This window comes from Mustela putorius, unplaced genomic scaffold (assembly GCF_011764305.1).
Source record: "Mustela putorius furo isolate JIRA1106 unplaced genomic scaffold, ASM1176430v1.1 tig00000743_pilon_pilon_pilon, whole genome shotgun sequence".
Lineage (NCBI taxonomy): Eukaryota > Metazoa > Chordata > Mammalia > Carnivora > Mustelidae > Mustela > Mustela putorius.
The window spans coordinates 6,274,828-6,300,544 of NW_025421464.1; the positions used below are offsets into that span (position 1 = coordinate 6,274,828).

Below are 25,717 nucleotides of genomic sequence, written 5' to 3' on the forward strand. Positions count from 1 at the left end.
CATGGGGGAAAAAAACCTTTTGGGAAAGACATTTCTCCCTGATTAAAGGGACAAAAGGAGGACAGTATCTCTCTTCTTTGCTGGATAAAGCCTTATTTTCTTAATAAAGTCTAAAATTGCTGTGACCACCTTATGACTACATGAACGGGAAGCGTGGCAGATGGAAAAGCCCCCCAGCTCTTTGATGACACTGCTGAGTTGCTGAGCCAGGTTCTAGAAAATGCTTCCAGCCTTCTTCTTATACAAGAAGATAAATCCTTTATTTTTTTTAAAGTTTTATTTATTTATTTATTTGTCAGACAGAGATCACAAGTAGGCTGAGAGGCAGGTAGAGAGAGAGAGGCAGAAGCAAGCTCCCCACTGAGCAGAGAGCCCGATGCGGGGCTCAATCCCAGGACCCTGAGATCATGACCTGAGCCGAAGGCAGAGGCTTTAACCCACTCAGCTACCCAGGCACCCCTAAACCCTTTATTTTTAAAGATTTATTTATTTGAGAGAAAAAGAGGCATATATGCGAAGCTGTAGGAGAGGCGGAGGCGGAGAGGGAGAGAGCATCTTAGGCAGCGTCTCATGCTGGGTGCAGAGCCTGATGTGGAGCTCCATCCCATGACTCTGAGATCATGACCTGAACTGAAACCGAGAGTCAGATGCTTAACCTACTGAGCCACCTAGACGTCCCGAGATAAACCCTTTAAACTTAAATTGTGTGTAAGCTTCGCAGAGTTGGTCTTTTTGCAGCTGAAAGTACACAACTGCTAGAAAGGTCCATCTCACCGTGTTCTCGTTACATGTTCTTTTGCATCTTTGATATTTTAATAGGTGAAAAAGTGGGTTTTCGTCATTTCAAAATTTTTATTATTTTTATTATTTTTTTATTTTTATCAAAGTGCAACATGTATCAATTTAAGAAGTTCAGTGGTATTTCAAGGCTCTCTCCTGCTTATTCCTCAGGTACGCTTTCCAGGGACTACTATTTTTATCCTTTTTATCTCTTTCAGTACGTCCTCTCATAGTTCTTTTATCTTTTTAAGATTTTTATTTACTCAGAGAGAGAGAGTGTGTGAATGCACAAGCAGAGGGAAGGGGAGAGGGAGTCCAATGTTGGGTTTGATCCCAGGACTCTTGGGATCTTGAACTCAGCCAAAAGCAGACGTTTAACTGACTAAGCGATCCAGGTGCCCCTCCTCTCATATTTCTAAATGATATCATTATATTGTTATTTCTATATCTGCTGATTTTAAGCTTACTAAGTTGGCCTCCTTCGAGGATTGATGATGGCTTGATTTTTAAAAGTCTAACACCTTTATTAACCTGGATGAGGAAATAAGTTGAAGTTTCCATTCTTGTGCTAATTAAATCTTCCCCCAAAACTACACTGTTCTGGGAAATATGGAGCACACCTTGGATTTTAAAACTATCCATCCCTAGTGGCACATACAGTGGTTGTTTTTCACATGCTTGTCGAATGGAAGTCCACTGACCCATAGGGCCTGGACCTGTTCAGTTGCTACTCTCTGTGGAACAGGAGCAGCAGGAGAGCTCTTAGCAGCTGCAGGAGGGGAGATGTCTTGCCACTATACCCAGGAAATGACTACTGAGCTTTTTACCTTCTCAAATCGGGACTCCGCATTTTTTACCAATGTTATCAGCAATTCTCCTGCTGATTGCTGAGTGCAGGGATTTTTCAGATATTCGAGGCTATCCAATGTAGTCATTACAAACTGGCAGAGCTCATTGGAATTGAGAAAAACTTCGAAGACCTGAAATGATTCAGGGAAGATGCATTTTCAAGAGATTTAGTATGACAGAATGCTGAATAAGGAATATTACCTTAATTTTGTTATGCTAATCAGAGAGGCATACAAATATGTACAAGGCTATTTATTTCAGTCTTGTCTGCAGAAGTAAAAAACTAGAAGCAAAATGCCCACTAGGCTCTGTGTGTGGCTTTTCTACAGTTCTGAGTTTTAGAAAGGAGTTTTATCACTGAGATCCTCAGAAAGAGTCACACTTTTAAAGGAACAGAACTCAAGGAGCTATATAGCTCAAAGTGTCCAGCCACAGCTACAATGCCTTGGCTGGAGACAATCTATTAAGAGAATGTTTCATTCTGCTTCTCATTGTACTCGGCAGTGTATAAGGTCCTTCACATGATGGTAACAGGTATAATCTACTGGGCACTTACTGTATGACAGGCACTAAGCAAAGCATTTTCTGTACAATATCTCATCTAACCTTTACAACCCAATTTTTATAGATCCTCTGTACAGTTGAGGGAACAGATGCACAGAGAATTTAAACTGCCTGACACCTTAGGCCCTACCTGAGTAAAATCTGTAGGTTTTCTTTTTCCCCTACCTCCAAGAGAGTGCTGGGTACCTAGTGCTTAAATGTTTGTTGAATAATGAATATATATATTAATTTAAAAGTGTATGGCTTGTTGGGTCAACTACAGCCTCTAACAGCTCCTTTTTTTTTTTGTTTTTAACAGTTCCTTGTTGGACAAGAGTTTATACTACTACGAGGCTATCTAAGGTTAAGAGAGTGATCAATGAAGCAGAGCTTTTCTGAAGAGACATTCAGAGCTACCAGGCCCACTGACAGGTTGATCTAAACCATTAAACTAATAGGGCAAGGTGTGTAAGAGTCACAACTATGGTGACTTGTCTCCAAACAATGGAATGTTTAGAGAGCAAATTCTCTGCGCAATCTTCTACATTTAGTTTTATAAGAAATTACAACAACTTTTCCCAAAGTGGTTTTACATTCTCATGACAAAATGTATGAGACTTCTGGTGATTTCCCAACCTCTCCAACATTTCAAGTTGTCTTTATAATTTTAGTCATTCTGATTACCTGGGCAATTTTGAAGGGACAACTGTAGAACCGTTTAATACTGTAGAGTTCGAGGAGTTCTCTGCACTTTTTCATTGCTCTTCTTAAGCTTGGGTGATTTTTCTTCTCATAACTGATATCTGAGAAGAAAACGTGAAATATTAATACTTTCTGGTTTCTTTCTTTTTTTTTTTTTTGATTTTGCAAGTTTGGTCAATCCCCAGGTTGAAGTGAATCCTAAGATCTCTTTCCTCTTATCTTTCCCAGTTGGATAAAAATGCCTGGGGGACGGAGTGTGTGTTAGTCTGAAGGCTGATTTTTCCCCTCTGTTGTCAGACAATATATAAAAAAGTCTGAAAGAAAAAGAGAAGTGTTTTTTTTTAAGAACAGAACTTTTTGGGTGATTTGGAAGTACAACCATGCCAAACCATTCCGCCAATGGTGAGGACTTTTGAGGGGTTTCCTTTGAAGCTCACATCCCCATAAAAAATCGTAGTTTTGCAGGGTCTGATAATTCCAGTACTAGAACTCTGTGTCCAGTTTTGCTGATTAATGAGTCTGCCAATACTCTGTCACGGTGCTCTGTTTTCATGTTGCATTGTGACTCATGTTTGTTGGAAATTTATTTATGGGAAGTTTTTGAATGCTTGGTTGGGGATACTGTCTCTCCAACTGGAAAATACACTCTTTGGGGGAAGGGACTTCATCTGTCTTGTTCACCAAGGTGCCCCTAAGACAACAAGTGTTTCATAAATATTTGTTGAATGAATAATCAGTTGTATTTCCTTGGCTATATGTCTACGGACTCAGAGCTGCCCAGAGATGCAATGGCTATTTTGGGAATCATAGAGCTTCCTTATCCTTGGGATGAGGAAGCCCTGGCAGGGCAACTACTTGGTGGGGGTAGATTAGACTGAGACTCAAATGCTGGCAGAACACTGGGCTAGATACCTTCTAAAGTCTGTCTTATGTGGCGGGGGGGCGGCCAATGATTCATTCCTTGACCACAGTGGCCCTATTTCTATTTTTTGAACTCCTCAAGTTCATACCTCTTCCTCCCTCTGCTCGATATGCTCTTCTTACATCTTTACCTGGCTGAAGGTATCCTCAGAGAGGCCTTTTCTGAATCCCACAACTAAATGGGATTCTTCCTCACGGCCCCCGCACTTCTCTTTTAGCACTTATCTTTGTTTATGATAACAGACTTATTTGTTGATTCTTTGATGGTTTGATTCCCTCACTAGACTCTGTTTCATGTAAGGATAGGATCACTTGCATTCTGGTTACTGTCAGATCCCGAGTAAGCATTCAGAAAACATTTGTGGGATAAATAAATAAAAGAAGGCCCAAAGGATGGCAAAAACTTCTACTTCTGACCAAACTAATCACTCCAGTTTGTCCACAGGGCCATATGTTTGGCTGCACCAACTCCACGGCCACGCAGACGGCCGACACTGATGAGTCTGATCTGGTGTTCTGATTCTGATCGTTAAGTCCATGTTCCTTCATCTCTGCCTGTGGATGATGTACCTTTCTCTTTACAAACTACCATAAGAAGTCCTTCTAGAAGGTGGGGAATGAGGGCACAAAGAGGACTGGTGCTTGCATTGTGCTAGAGGGTTGACTTGGGCCTCGCTGCCTTCAGCAGAGCCTTACACTTCAGCCTCAGGGTGATACGCAGCAGGTAGTGCGTGCCCTCTGCGGCCTCCTCAGCTACCTGCTTCACTGGGTCCCCGCACAGTAGGGCCATCAGAGCCACTAGGTGCCCAAGCCTTTGGAATCGCAGTGGAAGCTAGTTGGGAAGAAAAAGAAGAAATCCCATTAGCATGCAGGTGCATCTTATGCCTTAGATTTGAATTTTTTTTTTTTTAAGATTTTATTTATTTATTTGACAGAAAGAGAGAGATCACAAGTAGGCAGAGAGGCAGGCAGGGAGAAAGGGGGAAGCAGGCTCCCCGCTGAGCAGAGAGCCCGATGCGGGGCTTAATCCCAGGACCCTGAGATCATGACCTGAGCTGAAGGCAGAGTTTTAACCCACTGAGCCACTCGGGCACCCCTGAGATTTGAGTTCCTGAGAAGTGATTCCACTTCTCCCCTTGACTCAGGAAAGTGCAAGAGTTACATTCAGCCCCTGGATTTCTTTAGGGTAAACACTTAACATGCGTAGATACACTATGTACATCAGACGGTATTAAATAGGACAGAGTCCAACCTAAATAGCAATCTGAAAACTGAAAAAGCTTTATATATAAAGATGTTCATTCTAAGAAGATTAAATTCTACTTTAAGAAAACCACAAAGGGGCGCCTGGGTGGCTCAGTGGGTTAAGCCGCTGCCTTTGGCTCAGGTCATGATCTCAGAGTCCTGGGATCGAGTCCCACATCGGGCTCTCTGCTCATCGGGGAGCCTGCTTCCCTCTCTCTCTCTCTCTGCCTGTCTCTCTGTCTACTTGTCATCTCTGCCTGTCAAATAAATAAATAAAATCTTAAAAACAAAACAAAACCACAAAGCACTAATTTCTTGTTTAAATTGATGACCTTCCCATGTGTTCCAAATGGAATAACAAGCTAAAACCTGTTATTTCTATTAACATTGTTTTTAAATCAGATTTTTCAAATGTTAGAAACCACGATATGAAGTGCTCTTATCTGCTCAAACCTAAGGAAGAACATTTTAAAGTGGTGCCATACAGGAAACAATTATATTTTGATTTTGTACTAGTTAAAAAGTGCTAAATTTAACCACATGAAATTATTGTTTACAGATTAGGGACAAGGGCTGATGACAGGATCCAGTGGGGCTGTGACTTCCAGATGCCCTCAAACATACAGTACTTCTAAACTCAACTCTGGCCAGAAGCTATTTTGCTAGCATATCAGAGTAATCTGTATTTTTATAAGTGATTTCTACTTTTTTTTTTAAGATTTTTATTTGACAGAGATCACAAGTAGGCAGAGAGGCAGGCAGAGAGAGAGGAGGAAGCAGGCTCCTCATGGAGCAGAGAGACCGATATGGGGCTCAATCCCAGGACGCTGGGATCATGACCTGAGCCGAAGGCAGAGGCTTTAACCCACTGAGCCACCCAAGCGCTTCTGATTTCTATTTTTATAGACCTCTTTTTAAAAAAACCCACATTTTTATAAAAATGAAAAAAAAATAGGGGTGCCTGGGTGGCTCGGTCAGTTAAGTGTTTGCCTTCGACTCAGGTCATGTTCCCAGCTAGGGTCCTGGGATCAAGCCCCAAGTAGGGCTCCCTGCTTAGCAGGAAGCCTGCTTCTCCCTCTCCCTCTGCACAGCTCCCCCTGCTTATGCTCTGCCTCTCTGTCAGATAACTAAATAAAATCTTTTAAAAATGAATAGAAAAGGGGCACCTGGGTGGCTCAGTGGGTTAAAGCCTCTGCCTTCAGCTCAGGTCATGATCCCAGGGTCCTGGGATGGAGCCCTGCATCAGGCTCTCTGCTCAGAGGGGAGCCTGCTTCCCTTTCTCTCTCTCTGTCTACTTGTGATCTCTGTCTATCAAATAAATAAATAAAAATCTTAAAAAAAAATGAAAGGAAAAGAAAGAGATATTTATTGTAGGACTGTTTTTAAAGACCACATATTGGAAATAACTGCCTAGTAGTAAAGAGAACTATGATATAACGACTCCATGAATATAACCATTAAGAATCAAGTATCCCAGGAATTTATAATAAGGTGGGAAAATGTGCTAGTTTGCTAAGTGAAAAAGTTGGAGGCAAACTTGACGTGCATCATTTAATACAATATAAAAATTTGTTTATTGATATTTTGCTTATTAGGGAAAAAAGAAATATAATTTAAATAGTGAAAAAAGTAAAAAGAATAAATGTAAATTAACAAAGACAAACTAGAAAGTGAAGGTAGCAAAGATAAATGTTATGAATTTGGTTAGCGTGCAGAATGCACAATCATTTGCTCAAGGTAGGTCCCAGAACTAGGCTCTGAACTTTCTCAGAGCTGATGTGGAGTTACATACTGTGTCTCATATAATATGATTCACACTGCCCATAAGAGAAGCAGCAAACACCGGGCAGAGGAAGCACAACTGTTCCTGGGACTGAAGCAAAGAGAAATTCCTTCTGTGGCTCTTTAGAAAAACGGACTGAGATATTGTGAAGAGTAGCCTGTTTCACTGATTTACAATCAGCACAGCAACACCTACACAAAGCTGTGTAATGTCTTCCGCTCACAGATACAACCATTCATCCCCTCAACAGATACTGAGTGTCACTTATGAACCGGGAATGGTTATGAGAATGACACTTACGGTTGCAGCACTGTGACCAGCATGGTGGATACAAGCTGTGAACAAAAGATCACATCCCTGGTTGTGGAAGGGATATTCTAGTTGGAGGAACACAAAATAGCAAAGAAATAAAATTTATTGTGTATTCAATGGTCATAAATGCTGTGTAAAAAAAAAATGTACGGAAGAAAAGACAGGAATTGCAGTTTTAGAATGATGAGGGAAGACCTCACTGATGTTGAAAGCAGGGACTGAGCCCCGTGGAGATCTGGGAGACCAGCATTCTGGGAAGAGGGAACGGCAAGCAAGCGCGAAGAGAAAGGACTATGTTTGCTGTTTCTGAAGGAATGAGTAGGTTGGTTTGGCTGGAGCAAACGAGAGCAAAAGAAATAGGAGCTAGATGAGGCTGATGGTATGGCAATGCAGGCAATACTTGAAGGATTTGGGGTATTTTTTCTGTGGAGAGTTGTGAACAGAGAAGGGACATGAGCTGACCCATGTTTGTTGAATGCATCTTTTTTTTTTTTGAATATTTTATTTATTTGACAGAGATCACAAGTAGGCAGAGAAGCAGGCAGAGAGATAGGGGGAAACAGGCTCCCTACTGAACAGAGAGCCCCATGCAGGGCTTGATCCCAGGAACCTGGGATCATGACCTGAGCCGAAGGCAGAGGCTTAACCCCCTGAGCCGCCCAGGCACCCCTGTTGAATGCACATTTGATTGAGCATCTACTGTGTGACATAGCTTGTGCTAGGCACTGGGGATGTTCTGGTGAACAAGACAAGGATGATCACCCATGGAATTTACATCCTCTAAGAGAAAAACAGGAAATAAATAAGGAAAGAAACACAATGACCTCATTCTAAGAAGCCTTAGGAAGGAAAGAGTGATGAGACAGAGTGTAAGCATAGATCTATTTGTAAGTAAAGGCCTTTTTGAGGTGGAAACACTTGAACTAAGCACTAAAGAATGAGGAGTTAGCTATGTGAAAAGTTGGGGAAGGTCATTCCAAGCAGAGGAAGTAGTAAGTGCAAAGGCCAGGAGGCAGGAAGAGCTTTATATGGTAAGGAATAGAAAGGAGGCCAGTGTGGCTATGGCTAGAGTAAGTCAGGGTGTGCAAGGAGGCAGGCAGGAACTAGATCATACAATACCTTGTATTCTAGGAACAGCTGAAAAAATCACTGGAGCAAAAGAGTGACATGAGTTTCAAGATGATAACTCTGGCATGGGAAGAACTAGAAGGAACTAAAGTGCATACTCATGCACAAGTGTTCTCAGAAGGAATAAATAAAATTGTTAACACTGCCTATCTCTGGATGATAACAACTCAATTAAGCTGATAAAGCTATGGACCTTCCAGAAAACTCCAGAAGACTACACCACACAAAATTCTGCCTATAGCATTCCAGATGTTTACAGACTCCAATGGCATCTCAGTTTAGCACCTTTAAATTAGCAGATCTCCCTAGGAAGAAAACTCTAAGGAAGATGTTCAGAGCCTAGGGAAAGGTTATGTATAAGAGGGAGTCATTTGAAACTCATCTTTAGTCTGCAGCCAACATTAGAGATGGAAAAATGCAGAAGGAAAAACAATGTGATGACAGAATAGCAGGGTAGTCAGTGGTGGCTAGAAGTTGTTTTTATGAACTAAAGAGAGAAAAAAGGAAGTAGCATAATTTGAGGGACTGAACTTACTTCAGTAAGGAGGTGGGAAGTTTGGACGTATGTCCAGTAGGAGAAATAAGAAAGTTAGAGGGATGCCAACCTTCTAATAAGCACGACTGTTAGAATATTTAAATCAAGGACAAATTGTCAAAGGAAAATTAGCATTAGGACCTAGAATTCCTATCCCACCAACTTTTCTTGCAATTCCCAGGCCTTGTTATGCAGACTAGAGAAATGATGGCTGGAGCACAGGAGAAGCTCTAGTGCCTGGAAGATCTGTTAGGAAAGAGGAAAGAGACTCACAGATGAAGAAAGGAATAGATCTAGGAAGGAAGGAACTCATTTGAGAAACTCTTTTCAGAAGGTATGGAGAAGCATTCAGAAGAACTGAGAAGCAAGAGAATGAAAGAGACAAATGACAGGGTTTAAAAAGAGGAGCCCCAGAACCCTTCTCTGTGAGATGCTGGGAGATATTTAACTTGATTTACTTACATTTGTTGCTGGACTTTGTTACTCCAAATACAACACTGCACAGAGTCCAAGCCACTGGGGAACCTCAGATATTTTTAGGTCACATTTATTCCTTCCTTCATTCAAAAATATTTACTGTATTGTTATGTTCCAGCTCTTGTGCTAAGCAACAGGGAGGCAAGTTTAATCCATATAGTACCTAGCCTCAAACTGCTCAAATTTTAGAGGGGCAGATATGCAAATAATGCTAAGTGCCATGGTATTATCTGGGGCACCAAGTGAATCACCAGTTTGGGGAGTCATACAGTGGAGGGGAAATGGCTGTAATGGGATGGTTTGGGATCCCTCCTCCTGAGTGACTGAAGGGCTGCTTACCTTCAGGCTGAGGTGTCCAGATAAGCACTTTAGAACTTGAGCCATGCTGGCTGTGGCCCTTTCCCGCTCATGGTCTTTGGCTGATTGTAACCAGGGGTCCATTTGCTGTGAAAAATAAAGGAAGCCTAAATGATTTACCAGGAAGATTTGGGATAACCCCTTTGTTCTGCTTTGAAGAAAATGTGGAGAGAGAAGGTCCACAGGTCATCACTATATCTGAAAATGTCTCCCTAAAATGATAAGCCAATGGGGATTAGAAATGAAAGTGGTGGGAAGGCAAACAGATTTGGGATCAATGGCCTGGCTTCCAAAGAGGCTTATTTTCCAGACTTATTTTCTGTTCATCCCGCTTTCTTCAATTATTTACCCTATTCTCCTGTATGTTTCTAGTTTTCTGAAATGTGCTTTCAGAGGAAAGAACACCAATGTCACGTTATTAAAGAACTCTGAGGATGGAGAAATTGCATTGGTCTGCAACAGTCTGGGAAGAATTCCTGGAGAAGGTAACATTCACGACTAGGATCTTCATAAAGGTGCCATTTTGTGGCCCCATGTGGCCAAGAAAAAAAACTTCTCCTTTCTGGTAAAAGGAAGAGTTTGAATTAAGCTGCCAACACAGAAAAATACAAGGCACAACTGGACAAAGGATAGAAACCCAATCTGGCTGGAGTGCTGATGTACAAACAGAAGAAGAATGAGAACTAACGTTAAGGTCAACTGTGGCAAAGATAAATGTCCATCTACACTTGGGCACAGATGATTAATAGTATTTTAAAGGGTTATTCCTTTCTGGGATATCTGTCTCTTAAAAGGGGACAAGACAGTAAGACGCTTGAAGCGCAGTGAATGCACTCTAGAGAAAAAATCTCTAATGACAGAATGGCATATGCTGGAAGGGGTACAGGTGGGGACAGGCGGTAATTAATGACCTTGAATTCTGCCTGGTGGGCATCTGCCTATTTACTCACTCATGAGGTGACCCTGTTCTCTGGCCACTGATTGAAACCCTTCTACGCTAGTAAGCAACAGGAATTTAAGGAACAATAACAGCAACCATTAAACCACTTACTGAAGGTCATTTATTCAATACTCACCATAATTACTATCTCAATTTGAAAGTGAGATAAGACTCTGAGAGATTACATTCTTTGCTTTATACCCCAGGAATGGCACAGAGTCAGAATTGGAAGCCAAGTCTAATTCAAAATTGATAGCTGATACTCTTAACTGCTGTACTCTTTTTTTTTTTTTAAGATATATTTATTTATTTTAGAGAGAGAGAAGTGTGTCACTTCTCTCTGGGGGGAGAGAGAGAGGGAGAGAATCTCAAGCAGACTCCCCACGGAGTGCGGAGCCTGACACAGGGCTCAATCTCACGACCCCAAGATCATGACTTGAGCTGAAATCAGGAGTCAGACACTTAACCAACTGTGCCACCCATGCACCCCTATGCTAGCTCTTTAAACTTAATTCTTCCACATTTTTGAAAAATTTATCTCTTTGACAGAGAGAGACAGCGAGCGAGGAAACAGAAGCAGGAGGAGTGCGAGAGGGAGAAGCAGGCTTCCCGATGAGCAGAGAGCCCGATGCGGGGCTTAATCCCAGGACCCTGGTATCATGACCTGAGCTGAAGGCAGCCGCTTAATGACTGAGCCACCCAGGTGCCCACCTTCCACATTTTCTTCCACTTTCACGAGTTAATAGAAATAGTTTCCCTTTTTCTCTATCCTAATTTACCTTAAAAATGGTGTCAAGATTTTCCAGATGTGGGTCTTTGACTACCAAACTCTGGAGCATCTCAGAGAATGCTTGAAATGTCTGCCTGTAGAGACACTGAAAAGGCACAGGATCAGTGATGTCCCCAGCCCCCACCATCATGAAGTTCCCCAGTTCTATACAATTCTTTTTTTTTTTTTTTTTTTGCTTCTCCACAGTTTATTTTTTCTTCTTTCCAAGTTTTTTTTTTTTTTAAGATGTTATTTATTTATTTGAGAGAGAGTGAGAGAGAGCACGAGTGGAGTGAAGGATCAGAGGGAGAATCAGACTCCCTGCTAAGCAGGGAGCCCAACGTGGGGCTCAATCCTGGGCCTCTGGGATCACAGCCTGAGCCAAAGGGAGATGCTTAACCGACTGAGCCACCCAGGTACTCTTCTTCTTTCCAAGTTTTTGCTTAAATTCCTGTTAGTTAGGAGTACCTGTGTGGCTCAGATGGTTAAGTGTCTGCCTTTGGTTCAGGTCATGATCCTGGGGTCCTGGGATCGAGCCCCATATTGGGCTCTCTGCTCAACCTGTTTCTTCCACTGCCTGCTGGTCTGCTTACCTGTGCTCCCTCTCTCTCTGTGTCAAATAAATAAGTAAAATCTTTAAAACAAACAAAAATCAGATGTTTTAAAGAAAGTAAATTCCTGTTAACAGAGTGTAATATTAGTTTCAGGTATAGAATTTAGTGATTCATCACTTATACACAACACCTGGTGCTCTACAGTTCAGCATCTTTTTCTTGGTTTCCTCTCTCTCCCCACCATGTTCATTTGTTTTCTTTCTTAAATCCCACATAAGAGTGAAATCATATGGTATTTTTCTTTCTCTGCCTGGCTTATTTCACTTAGCATAATACTCTCTAGCTCTATCCACATCTTTGCAAATGGCAAGAGGTCTTTCTTTTTTATGGCTGGATAATATTCCATTGTGTGTATGTGTGTATAATATTCACACCACTTTATCCATTCATCAGTCAACAAACACTTGGGCTCCTTCCATAATTAGGCTACTGGTGACAATGCGGCTGTAAACATCAGGGTGCATGTATCCCTTTGCTTTAGTGTTTTTGTTTCTTTTGGGTAAGTTGCTGGATCATAGGGTAGTTCTATCTGGAACTTTTTGAGGAATGTCCACACTCTTTTCCTGAGTGGCTGCACCAGTTTGCATTCCCACCAATTACAATGTACACTTTTAATTAAAGCTCTTATCTTGCGACTTTACTCAAAAGCACAGAACCAGTGTGAAAGTACTGGTAGGCAGTTTGTGAGCTGAGGTGAAACAATATATTCATTTTCTTAAGATTTTATTTTTAAGTAATCTCTACATGGGACTTGAATTTCCAATCCAGAGATCAAGAGTCTCATGTGCCACCAACTGAGCCAGCCAGGTGCCCCACGATACGTTCATTTTAAATGGACATCTCAGCATTACTGGGAACACAGTTAATGATTCTAACTACATTTGCGAAGTTAGTTAGGGTCATCAAGATAGTTTTAAAATTTGACTTGTGACTCTTTCTGACATCTTTTTTTTTTTTTTAAGATTTTATTTATTTATTTGACAGAGAGAGATCACAAGTAGGCAGAGAGGCAGGCAGAGAGAAGGAGGAAGCAGGCTCCCTGCTGAGCAGAGAGCCCAATGCGGGACTCTATCCCAGGACCCGGAGATCATGACCCGAGCCGAAGGCAGTGGCTTAACCCACTGAGCCAGCCAGGCGCCCTCTTTCTGACATCTTGAAACAAAGGGGAATAAAGTCCCCTTTGGCAACTGCTTTACCAACCAGTTTATTAGCTGCAGAAGAAAATCAAGGCCTTTGCATTTCCTCTTCTCTGCCTGAAAGCTTCTCCTCTAGAGAGACCCATCTTCTCTTTTCAACTGTCACATCAGGAGGACTTTCCCTACCACCCTATATACAAAAGCCTCCCAACCACAGTACTCTTTGTCTCCTCTTTCCCTGTTCAATTTTTTTTTTAATTTTATTTATTTATTTGAGAGAGAGCATGAGCGAGGAGAAGGTCAGAGAGAGAAGCAGACTCCCCATGGAGCTGGGAGCCTGATGTGGGACTCGATCCCGGGACTCCAGGATCATGACCTGAGCCGAAGGCAGTCGTCCAACCAACTGAGCCACCCAGGCGTCCCATCCCTGTTCAATTTTTAAAAAAAATTTTTTTATTTGAGAGAGCCAGAGAAACAGAAAGCATGTGTGTAAGCAGGGGCAGCAGGGGATGGAGAGAATCTCCAGCAGACTGCATGAAGAGCAGGAGCCTGACACAGGGCTGGATCCCAGGTCCCTGAGATCATGATCTGAGCCGAAGTCAAGAGTCAGTTGCTTAACCAACTGAGCCAACTTTTAATATAGCATGTATTACCAGCTGATATACTTATCAGTGGTTTGTATGTCTACATTGGGATATAAGCTCCCCAGGAGAGAGAGGTTACCACTGTATTTCTGTTGCCTCTCATGATGTTTAGTATATGGTAACTCAGAGTATCTGCCAAGTATATGAACACACTCACCTTATTTTAAAGCCAAAAGCCAGGAAAGAAGGAATGAAGGGGGGGAAAAAAAAGACAAAGAGAAGGTGCACCTGGTTGGCTCAGTTGGTTTAAGCATCTGATTCTTGATTTTGGCTCAGGACATCCCACCACAGGGATACGGGATGGAGTCCCATGTTGGGCTCAGAGACTGCTTGTCCCTCTTCTTCTGCCCCTCCCTTCCCTTGTGCACATGTGTACGTGCTCTTTCTCAAATAAATAAGTAAAAATCTTAAAAAAAAATAATAGAGAGGGCCACCTGGGTGGCGCAGTCAGTTAAGTGTCTGACTCTTGGTTTCAGCTCAGGTTGTGATCTCAGGGTGAGATCTATCGAGCCCCGCATCGGGCTCCATGCTCAGCACAGAGTCTGTGCTGTCTCCCTCTCTTTCTTAAATAAGTAAATAAATAAATAAATAAGAAAAGGAAAGAGAAGAAAGGAAAATAAAGAGGGGGAAAAGCTATTTAATTTAACTGCTTATTTTATTCACCAGACCTGGCTGAAATGACTTTTGGCTAGTTCCACAAAATTAAACGCACTCTCGAAGGGCCACGATCAGCTGACCCTGTGGGTGGCAAGTTAGTAAACCAAAGCAGGAGTTACCTCTGTGTTGTAGGACCCACTTGGCATGATTTCCTGCAGCTGGATAAGAGTCGTTACAGAGGGCAGAGTCATTATACTTTTCGTAATAAGACTGAACAAATCAGCTCGATCTTCAGAGCCAAATAGCAAGTGGACATCTTGGTAACTAAGAAAAGACAGTTTAGGAAAAGTAATCTGGGAAGACATTGATCTGACATTGGTAAGCAGGGGTTGAGGGAACCCAAGAGGAAAGGTGGACTAATCGGTGTGTCATTCTGATGGAAGAGACAAAGGGCGTGCTTCTTAGCCTGCTTAGACAAATCTCACAAAATGCTGGAGGAAGAGTTTCAGGGCTCAGAGCTTCCATCCTTCTTCCCTGTCCCTCCCCGCCTTCCCGAGAGGTTACTGGAATGATATTCTTCTAGGGTTTCCTGCAGCTTAACCACGGAGGAAAGCCTGCTATAGTCTAACATGTAAACCATGATTTTCTGAAAGATGTTCTGCTGAATGTTTGTTAGTTTGGGGAATGGTGGATTGAACCAAGTAAAGAAAACTTTTTAACTATAGGATTTCTTAGGGCCTTTTAATAAGTTAAATAAATAGCAGGCAGCCCTTCCAAATTTCTTGGACTGTGGAACTCTACTGTCATGAAGCACTCAGGAGAGTAACTTTCCACTGAATATACCATGGACAAAACTGAACTCCAAAGAGGTTCCAGTAAGGTCTTTCAGATATGGAGGGCAGCATATATAAAATAAAATTTCTTACACAGGAAACATGGATGGGTGTCCATTTCCCTCTATAAATAGTTTGCCTAAGTTAAAGATATGGAGCATGTCAGTTGGTTCTGGTATTGGCCATGACCAAGAGAGCAGTACATGTGTGTGTGTGGGGAGGGGGCGTGTGGGTGTCACCTGAGGTCAGCGATGGTGACAAAGACCTCCTGGCGCACGGAGCTGAAGAGAGAATGCACAGGCTCCTCTTCTACCAGCATCTGCAATGAGAGGGCAAGGACTTTAAACTAGAGTGGAGAACGGGCCACGTCCTTGGGCCAGATGATCGCAGATGTAGATGGTCTGCAAGAACCATTGCAGGGACTTCATCAGGTCCTGCTCTTGGCTCTGCAGGAATAGCAGCAGGACAGTGGCCAGGCCAGGAATTTAGTCTCTGGAGCCAGAGCATCAGGTCCGGCATGGCCTATTACTAGCTGTTGGAGTGGAAGTTATTTAACTTCCCTGTACCTCAGTTTCCCCATTGTAAAATAAGGTAACCGTATACCATCACAAGGCAACTGGGAACACTAAGAAGTTAATTCATAATTCCTAGTAGTCCTTGAGAACTGTTAGCGTCTGTTACTCATTATTTTTACTACTTGTGATTGTTTCCAGTTTAGGCCTCCTAACTCCTCTTTCTACCAAGCAGCAATGTCTATGATAGGGCCCAATATTATTATGTACTTGTCCTAGAATTTCCAAATTCCAAACTGGCAGAGTTTGGAAAGCTGCCTTGCTTTCCAGAAAAATCTGCACAGTGACAAGAGAGGAAAAAAAAGGCTCTGGAGCTAGACAGTATCTGGGTTTGGGCACGGGCTCTGCCACTCCCTCCCTGTGTCACCTGGAATGTAGCATTTACTTTTCCTGGGCCCGAGTTTCCTGCTATGTGTGGAGGAAAAAAGAGAAATCTCAGGGAGTTGACAGAAAGAGCAAAAGCAAATGGTTGCAGTGGAAGCCTTCCTGGGCTGTCTACCCAGCCTCTCTGGAAAATGTCCCTGGGCCACAGAATGGGCACCTCACAGGCACGCTTCCGCTAAGTCATTCTGTCCCAATAACCACAGCTTATCTGGATAGGAGTAGAGTCTTTTTCTCAGCACTCTGGAATTGAGACCAAGAGCCTCGATCTCAGTCTGGTTGGCCTACTAAAAAGAGAAAATTGAAAATTTGGGAGCCCTGTGCCCTGTGGAAAAGGTGACAGAGCCAATTTTGGGAAGAGAGGTGAGGGACGGACAGAAATGAAAGTATGCACAAAGGAGCAAAGATGAGAGATGGTGAGAAAGTTCTGAGTATGTGAAAATTCTTGTTTTTTGGTTTTTTTCTGGCTTCATTCTCTTCTTGGAGCATGTTGATCTTCCTGTTACAGGATTCTGGGAACACTCAGTTATCCTAAGACTCAATCTCCCCTTTAGTGTTTCAGTTGCCTCTAGTAGATTTCTCTAACCTGCCACCAAAAAGACCCACCAGGAACTTAGTGTCCGGGAGGCAGCTTTCAATAATTATTACTGTGTACTCTTTCTTGCCCCTTCTTGACTCTTCTCCTATCTTTCTTTCTTTCTTTTATTTTTTTAAATTTTATTTATTTGATACAGAGAGAGATCGCAAGTAGGCAGAAAAGCAGGTAGAGAGAGAGGGGGAAGCAGGCTCCCTGCTGAGCGGAGAGCATGACGAGGGGCTCAATCCCAGAACCCTAAGATCATGACCTGAGCCGAAGGCAGAGGCTTTAACCCACTGAGCCACCTAGGTGCCCCTTTCTCACTTTCCAACTCTGGTCAGATCTTGCTGGTGGCCTGATGCTCTTTCTTGTTTCCCCAAGGAACTCACTTAATTTCATGGCTTCAGCCTCCCAGAGCTCTACTAACCTAAATCTAGCTATCTCACAGGTATCACCACTAAGAGCCTAGCTGCCTCTGGCAATTTGGTGTTAAAAAGTGAGTTCATTATCTTCCTCTTCCAAAGGACACACCTTCCGAGCCTAAGGCTGCTGTCAATGGTACTCTTTCCCAGGGCTCATGAAAGAGATGACTTATGATTTACATTTCTCCCTTTATTCATCTCCCGCATCCAATCAACCACGATGATGGCCACTACCTGCTCTGCACAGTTTCTGACTCTCCATCCCTACAGCCACACGCCTCACATGTGGATGAAGGCAGTGCCTCTTAGCTAAGCCACCAGGCCTGCAATTCCTTTTTTCAATCAGTTAGGTATGAAAGTCTTATTATTTATTCACAATTATGCTAACTTTAATGGGGAACTCAGAAACGAGAGGCTATTTTTTGTTTGTCAAGTATTTGTGTAGTAGGAACCTCTTGGGGTGACTATCCAGATCACAGCAATCATCTCTTCTCTGGGAATGGCCTCCAAGACACAGAGAGGGATACCCAGAAGTCATGCCCTTCCTATATGATGCTGCCCCCCAAACATGCCTGGTTGAGGAAGGAGGAGAGAACAGACCCAGTCTGGGCCAATCAGATTCTTTCTCCTAGCATCTGGAATTTTTGAATGACAGACACAGATAGGGAGCAGCTAAAGGTGTGAGTCATTCTGATAGGAGAGCAACCCTCTATCCCCTTTGAAACCCTAGGAGTTGTCCTGGAACATACTCTTCTGGAGGCTTGATTGATAAAAGTCTTAGATTCTAGGGGGATATCCCAGCCTCCTGTTTTCTTTCTTTCTTTCTTCCTTCCTTCCTTTCTTTCTCTCTCTCTCTTTCTTTCTTTTTCTTTTTTTTTTTTTTTTTTTTTTTTTTTTTTTTTTTTTTTTTTTTAAGGTTTTATTTATTTATTTGACAGAGAGAAATCACAAGTAGATGGAGAGGCAGGCAGAGAGAGAGAGAGAGAGAGAGAGAGAAGCAGGCTCCCTGCCGAGCAGAGAGCCCGATGCGGGACTCGATCCCAGGACCCTGAGATCATGACCTGAGCCGAAGGCAGCGGCTTAACCCACTGAGCCACCCAGGCGCCCTTTCTTTTTCTTTTTTTTAACTTAAGTGAGCCAGAGTTGATTTTTATTGCTTTCTCCAAGAAGAATCTTAACCAAATGAGATATTTTGTCTCAAAGGCCTTAACAAAAACCAGATATTACTATCTCCATTTTCCAGGTGGAGCTAGTGGTTCAGAGAAGCTAAGTGATCTGCCTCAGATCACACAGGTTGTGCTTGACAGCGGAACTAGAAATTGTGTCTTCTAATTTGTAAAACAGCTCCCTTTCTTCTTCACCGTCGTGCTTCAGGGAGCTCAAAGTCTCACTGGCACAACTGGGCAGTCTTTTCATGTTAGTTCTGTCTACTGTGAAATGTTCATCCTCCAAAATCCTTCAGCATTTATTACCCATACCACTGAAGAGACTTCCTGAAAAGTCTTTCTCATCTACTGCCTGCCTCACGGCTCACGTGATCTGTTCAATGGTGTCTGTTCAATGGTGAGTGTAACTATATATACCAAACAACCTGGAAATAGTAGGATTTTGTGGAGGACCCCAGGTGCAGAATTAGGTTGGACCCCCAAGCACAAGCTTGATGCCATGAACATTCCAGGGTTGGAGGTCTTAGTGCTCACATCTGCTGTGGGGCACCAGGAGCATCTAAAAAGTACCTGCACTGACATTCTGTCTTGACATAGCTAGGTAGGAATCTGCCGATCAAAGCCCCTACACTCTGGTCCCTTCTGTCTACCCTATCTAGCACATCCTTTGAGGCTTAGATCAGGAGATCTATCTGGATTAATTTCATGCCAATCTTGTCATCTTTCCTTCATATCCTAGTTGCCACTGCATTTCTTCTTTTTGATTAAAGTTCTCAACAGAATTTTTACAGCTTTTCTGACTTTGAGGTAATAGACACACAACAAACTGTACATATTTAAAGTGTATAGTTTGAGGTTTTTGACTTACGTATATATTTGCAAAACACCATCATCACAATCAAGATAATGAACATATGGATTGCTCCCAAAAGTTTGTTTGTACAAACTTTGTAATTTCACATTCCTGTTCCTCCCCATTCTATTCCTATTTTCAGGTAACCACTGATCTGATGTCACTTTACATAAGTTGGCACTTTTGAGAATTTTCTCCGAATAGAATCATATGACCTGTATCTTCTTCATCTGGCTTCTTTCACACAGCATGATCATTTTGAGATTCATTCAAGTTTTAGCATGTATCAATAGCTCATTTCTTTCTTTCTTTTTTTTTTTTAAGATTTTATTTGTTTATTTGACAGAGATCACAAATAGGCAGAGAAGCAGGCAGAGAGAGGGGGGGGGAAGCAGGCTCCTCGCCAAGCAGAGAACCCAATGCGGGGCTCGATCCCAGGACCCTGGGATCATTACCTGAGCTGAAAGCAAGAGGCTTTAACCCAATGAGCCACCCAGGTGCCCACATATGTTTATTTTTAATTTAATACTCTCAATAGCTCTGTGAATGATACAGCTATTCTTACTTTGTAGATGAGGAAGCTGAGGCACTGAGAAGTTGCACAGATTCCCAAAGTCACACAGTGGGAAAGAGACACAGCTGGCAACCTGAACCTGGGCATTGGATTATAGAGTTTGCCTCATGACTACGGCTTCATTAACAAGAATGCAGTATAGTCCTGACTGAGAATTTACATGCTGTTTCCCTCCTTTCTACTCATCTTTTAGTTGGTTTTCAAGCGTAATTATATTTGTGGAGTATGCCTATTTCTCCTCCATACACAGATACTGGTACAAGAAGAGGTCAAGGAAATTGATAATATACATGAAGCCACTAAAACATCTGTTAGTCATGTCATGAATTTGTGTGGCCCTAATAATTTGTGATAAGGTCAAAATACTTACATTTATGATACGCACAATGTCTGCTATGTGGTTGTGAATGAATGATTCTGTGGTTTCATCGTAAGGTAAAGTTCGGCTGAGAGAAGACAAAGATTGTAGGAATGCCAGCTTCTCAAGTTCACTCTGAATTTGTGGAAAAATGATAAAGGCACAATTACATATTACAATCTCATTTGATAGTTTTAGAGGGTTTTTGAGAAGTTTCTTGTCATGTTCTAAACATCTGACATCTCATTCAAACTAGTCTCAGGTCTTTTATCTGTCTATTTATTTATTTATTTTAAAAAAGATTTTAGTTATTTGGGAGAGAGAGAACGAAGGGGGAGAGGGTCAGACGGAGAAGCAGACTCTCCTCTGAGCAGGGAGCCCGATGTGGGATTGGATCATGTGACTTCAGGCCATTACCTGAGCTGAAGCAGTCATTTAACTGACTGAGCCACGCAGGCTCCCTCAGGTCTTTTATTATAAGGAATGAATAAATTACAGAGGAATGGAACTCCTTGTCCACTTGCCCTGCCTGGGTTTGGGACTTCATTTTTCCTCTCAGCTAGATGAAATCCTGGATTGCTAACTGCTCCATGATGGCTCTCCCCACCTTTAGTCTTTGCTTCCCCATCTACCCATCCTATCTATATACTGCTGTCTGATTAAAGTTCCTAACAGTGACTCTGACTGTTACTTCTAGATCTCTTGATGTCATTAAATATTATTTTGAGTCTTTAAGGTTCCCTATTAAAATGCAAGTTTTTAGGGGCGCTTCGGTGGCTCAGTGGGTTAAAGCCTCTGCCTTTGGCTCAGGTCATGATCTCAGGAATCTGGGATCGAGCCCCCGATTGTGCTTCTCTGTTCAATGGGGAGCCTGCTTCTCCCTCTCTCTCTGCCTGCCTCTCTGCCTACTTGTGATCTCTGTCAAATAAATAAAATCTTTAAAAAAAAATGCAAGTTCTGGGGCGCCTGGGTGGCTCAGTGGGTTAAGCCGCTGCCTTCGGCTCAGGTCATGATCTCAGGTCCTGGGATCGAGTCCCGCATCGGGCTCTCTGCTCACCAGGGAGCCTGCTTCCTCCTCTCTCTCTCTGCCTGCCTCTCTGCCTACTCGTGATCTCTCTCTGTCAAATAAAAAAAAAAAATGCAAGTTCTTATTTCAAAAGTAAAATCTTTTGCATTATTCTTTTTCTGATTATAAAAGCAGTATCTATCACATAAACTTGGAAAAAAATAAAGTATGAAGACAATAAAAGATGTCAATAATTCCACAATCTTGGGAAAATTTCTTGTCATCTTTCCCTCCCAGCCTATGGATAGTATAACCTGGTATTAGCTCTCTGAACAGCAAGTAGTGTTATATACAGCCAGAATCTGACTTCATAGTTTAATTCTTTCTCATCTACCTTATGTAACAATCAACATTGAGTTTTCCTGCTCCAGTTTTGACGCCCTCCAATGTATTCCCCTAGCTGTCACCACATTCATCTTCATTATGTAAAAACTTGATCAGGTAACTCCCTACCAAAATATCTTTCAATAGCATCCATGGAGGTCAAGGCCTTCCCAATGTGACCCCAGCTAACCTCTTCAAATTCATCCCCTCCTTGCCTGCAGCATTCTGAACTTTAGACAGACTAACTTTTATGCTGCCCTTTCTTGGTTCTGGGCCTTTGCACCTACTGAATTCTCTATACCTACTTTGCTTACTGACTAAAATCTATATATCCTTTAAGACTAGAAAAATCCATTTTCTCCTGAACCAACATTGGGTGCCCTTCCCAGGAGTATCCATAAAGCACATAGTATATATTGCTATCATGGTCTTTCTGATACTCTGACAAAATCACCTTCTTTTCATCTATTTTCCCGCCTGGTTGTGGATTCAGATCAAAGCAGGGAATGGATTTTCTCTTTTTTTCAATTAACTGCAGCAATCCCTGCCCTTTATTAATTACAAAGAAATGTTTTATAAAGTCCTGCTGACATGAAGTGTAAAGAAATGTTTGAGTCAAAAGGGAAGACCAACATTCTGGCTTTAAGTGTTTTTCCCAAAAGTTTTTATTAGCATTACACACAGAGAAAATGTAAAGTTTGACAAATTTTCCCAAACTAGAATCCTCTGTGTATATATATTCAAAGGAAATGAAATCCGGATCTGAAAGAGGTAATGTGCACTCCCATGTTCACCACAACGTTGTTCACAAGAGCCAAGATATGGAAACAACCCAAGTGTCTGTTAACAAAGGACAGACAGACATACCAGGCTTTTGTGAGTTCATCAAATATGTTCTGCTCCTTTCTGCCTCAAGGCTGTTAAACACAGACAATGCCCTATTTCTGGAATACTTCCTCCAATTCTACCTTCTCTTAGTTCTTCCTATTCATTCCTCAGATCTGACCTCAAGGGTTCCTTTCTCAGAAATGCCTTCCCTTACTCCCAAGGTAAGATAAAATTTTTTCTTATGTGCTCTTGCAGAATAAATGAATGAATGAATGTTTTACTAAACAACAGAATACTGTATTATACAGGGTAATATAGATCCAAATTAAGTAGGGTAATATAGATCCAAAGCTATTCGCCTAGAAAACCTTTTTCCTCCCACCATGTCTAATTGTTTATTTTTCTATAATTACATGCATTTGTATGTACAGAAGAAAAATCTGAAAATATATATACTAAAATGTTAACAGTTATCTCAGGAGAGTGGCTTAGGGAAGATTCATTTTTCTTCTTCTTTTCTTTCTTTTAATAGGCATTTTTGTAAACAGATGCATAAATATAAATACAGTTTTTAAATGTATATAAATGTTTAATATAAAAATAAACAAAAACATAGTTTTTGTAAACAGATGCATAAATATAAATACAGTTTATAAATGTATATAAATGTTTAATATAAAAATAAATATAAACATAAATTTTATAGTCTATAATATCAATTATCTGTATGATAAAGAAATCATAAATGTTTAAAATAGTTGTGAAAATGGAGGAATAAGTTGGATGACTCAGTATGATTGCTTGTGCATACCTGTAGCTCACCATCAAAAACCTCCTGGATAGATCGGATTAGCCTCTCAACAACGGCCTCACTGAGGGCGCCCTTTTGGGTCAGGTGCCTGAAGCTATCTGTGAGTGAATCCCGAGACAGTCCAGCAATGTCAGAGATGTCGGAGTCTAATACCGAAAGAAACACAGCAGATGACATATCTGAACCACGCAGAGTTCTACAGTCATAATGGGGAGATCCACCGGATGTCAGGATAGTCATGCCCTGGTCTCACCCTTAGTATCTGCTCCACAACCCTGACGAAGTCCCTTCCACTCTCCAAGTCTAGTCTTCCCAATTACAAATTCAGTGTTGTCTAAGGCCCTCCTAAGCTACAAAAACCTTCAAGACTGAGCTATAGCACAGTGGTTAAGAGCATTTACTTTTTATCTCAGTCTGAGATTAATTTGAATCCTGGCTCTACCCCTTATTAATTCTATGACCTTTATCAAGTTAGTTTGCCTCTTGGAACCTTAGTTTCTTTACCTGTAAAACAGGGTTATCGTGAGGACTAAGTGAGGTACTGAATACAAAGACTTATCTCAGTATATGGTCCACAGTAAGTACTTAAATGGTAGATACTATTATTGAATTCAAACATCTATGACTCTGTGGTGACAAGAACTTCAAATACAGTAGCATCCCCTTGATGATCTCTTCCCCCTGGACCAGGCTGCAGTAAGTGCTTCAGGAATCCTCCTTCCAGACCTGGGATAGACTCTGATAAAAGGCACAGGCTCCAGAGTTTGTCTGCCTAGGCTTGGATCTGTGCTCTGCTATTTTCTAGCATTCTGACCATGTGTGATCTTACTTTTTCTGGGTTTATTTCTTCATTTCCTAGATGGGGATGATAACAGAACCTACCTCATTTAGTTGACACAGAGCTAGCACGAAGGAAGTGTTGGCAAATATTATTCCTCTGCTGAGCAACAAAGATTAGGATGGTATCATTTCCCTCTTCATATAGCTTTACAACCTTACCTCCTGTTTTCCAAAACCAAGCTCTTTATTCCTGTTGGGGAAACAGTCTTACTATTTCCCTTTTAACACACCCATCATCAGGAATTCTACCCCTCCACTTCTGCACACTTTTTGGTCTCCTGAATTATAGCCTCTTTCCAAATTCCTGCCACCCACTGTCACATTCTTCTCATGCACTAGATACCTATCTCATTTAGCTCTCATGCTTCTCCCTACACGTTTCTCCTTCTTCTTCCCCACCTTCTCTACCTCCTACCTCCTTTGCCTAGCTAACTCCTACTCATCCTTCAGGGATCTGCTCCAGGATGCCTTTCTTGAATCACCTCTTTGCCCATTTTGACAAATATCCTCCTAGCTGCTAAAAAGCTTCTTTATATTTGCTCCCTACTCCCCCACTCCCAAGCACCCATATTAAACTTGGTTCCAATCATCTATCCACAAGTACGCTGTGTCTGTTCTGTTTCTTACTAAATCTCTAGTAGCTAGATCCATGTTTATGGCATAGTAGGACTTCAATAAATGTTTGTTGAATGAATGTAGACATGGGAAATATAGATCCTCAAATAGTCTTTCCTGTCTCATGTACATGCTATTAATCCACCTGGGATGTTCATTCCTCTGCTTCTCACATGGGTTTCTCTTTCACATCCTTGAGGCCTCCTTTAGGTTTAAACAATGCTGTCTTAGATAGGCGTTCTCTGACATCCGTGGCTTAAAATAGGTTCTCATCCCCCTTATTTTTTGTCTCAGGCCCTATAATTCTTTCATAGTATTAACTACAATTTGTAATTACTTTATTTAATATCTGTTTACTTACTACTCCTTTTCAGCAAATTCTGTGAGTGCAGGGACCATGTCGGTCTTGTTCATTGCTGTATATTCAACAACTGATACTCAGTAAATGCTTGCAGAATAAATGAAAAGATAGATATTCTGTAGCCCAATCAAGGGTCCATCCATAACCACCTTTCCCTTCTTAGAATCCTTCTAGCACTTAGACTCTGTGCAAGTCTGCAGGATTATCTATCTCAGTTTCTTATTATGTCTAGACTAATATATTTTATCTCATTGTGCCAACCATATTCCAAGGTCTTAAATTCAGGGACCAAATTCATTGTCAAAGTCTAGTTGAAGGCTCTTATCCAGCAACTTGACTCCAACAGAGAATCCCCATTTTCCACCTCCCCTCCTGCCTTTAAAAAAAAAAACAAAAAAAAACCCCAAACATTCCCCCCTCTTACCTGTAAGTTCAAGGCTACTTGGATCTTTTCTAATATCCTCTAAGTTGCTCAGCTGCAAATCCACACTTCCTGAATCATTGTCAGAAGCACAAGGGATCACTACTTCTTCCTGACTACAGGTCCTAGGAATGAATAGGGGATTAGAAATATTTGTATTTATTTATTTATTTTAGAATCAGTAAATTAACATATAGTGTTATTAATTTCAGAGATTCATCAATTGCATATAACACCCAGTGCTCATTGCATCAAGTGCCCTCCTTAATGCCCATCAACCAATTACCTCAACCCAACACCCACCTCCCCTCCACCGAACCTCAGTTTGTTTCCTAGAGTTAAGAGTGTCTTATGATTTGTCAAGAAATATTAGTATTTCAGGG

The 25,717-nt window shown here is 41.7% G+C and overlaps 1 protein-coding gene across 1 annotated transcript in view; it reads right to left on the bottom strand.

Moving 5' to 3' along the window:
- The window catches only part of MROH8 (maestro heat like repeat family member 8), a 58,998-nt gene that overhangs the window by 27,197 nt on the left and 6,084 nt on the right, over positions 1-25,717 (bottom strand). The window contains exons 2-11 of the mRNA XM_013053329.2: positions 25,338-25,459; positions 23,098-23,243; positions 20,081-20,203; positions 15,405-15,484; positions 14,512-14,656; positions 11,352-11,447; positions 9,615-9,719; positions 4,492-4,627; positions 2,857-2,975; positions 1,608-1,760 (exon numbers count right to left, since the gene is read on the bottom strand). Of these exons, the coding sequence (XP_012908783.2) occupies positions 1,608-1,760; positions 2,857-2,975; positions 4,492-4,627; positions 9,615-9,719; positions 11,352-11,447; positions 14,512-14,656; positions 15,405-15,484; positions 20,081-20,203; positions 23,098-23,243; positions 25,338-25,459 (1,225 nt within the window). The remainder of the gene's footprint in view (positions 1-1,607; positions 1,761-2,856; positions 2,976-4,491; positions 4,628-9,614; positions 9,720-11,351; positions 11,448-14,511; positions 14,657-15,404; positions 15,485-20,080; positions 20,204-23,097; positions 23,244-25,337; positions 25,460-25,717) is intronic.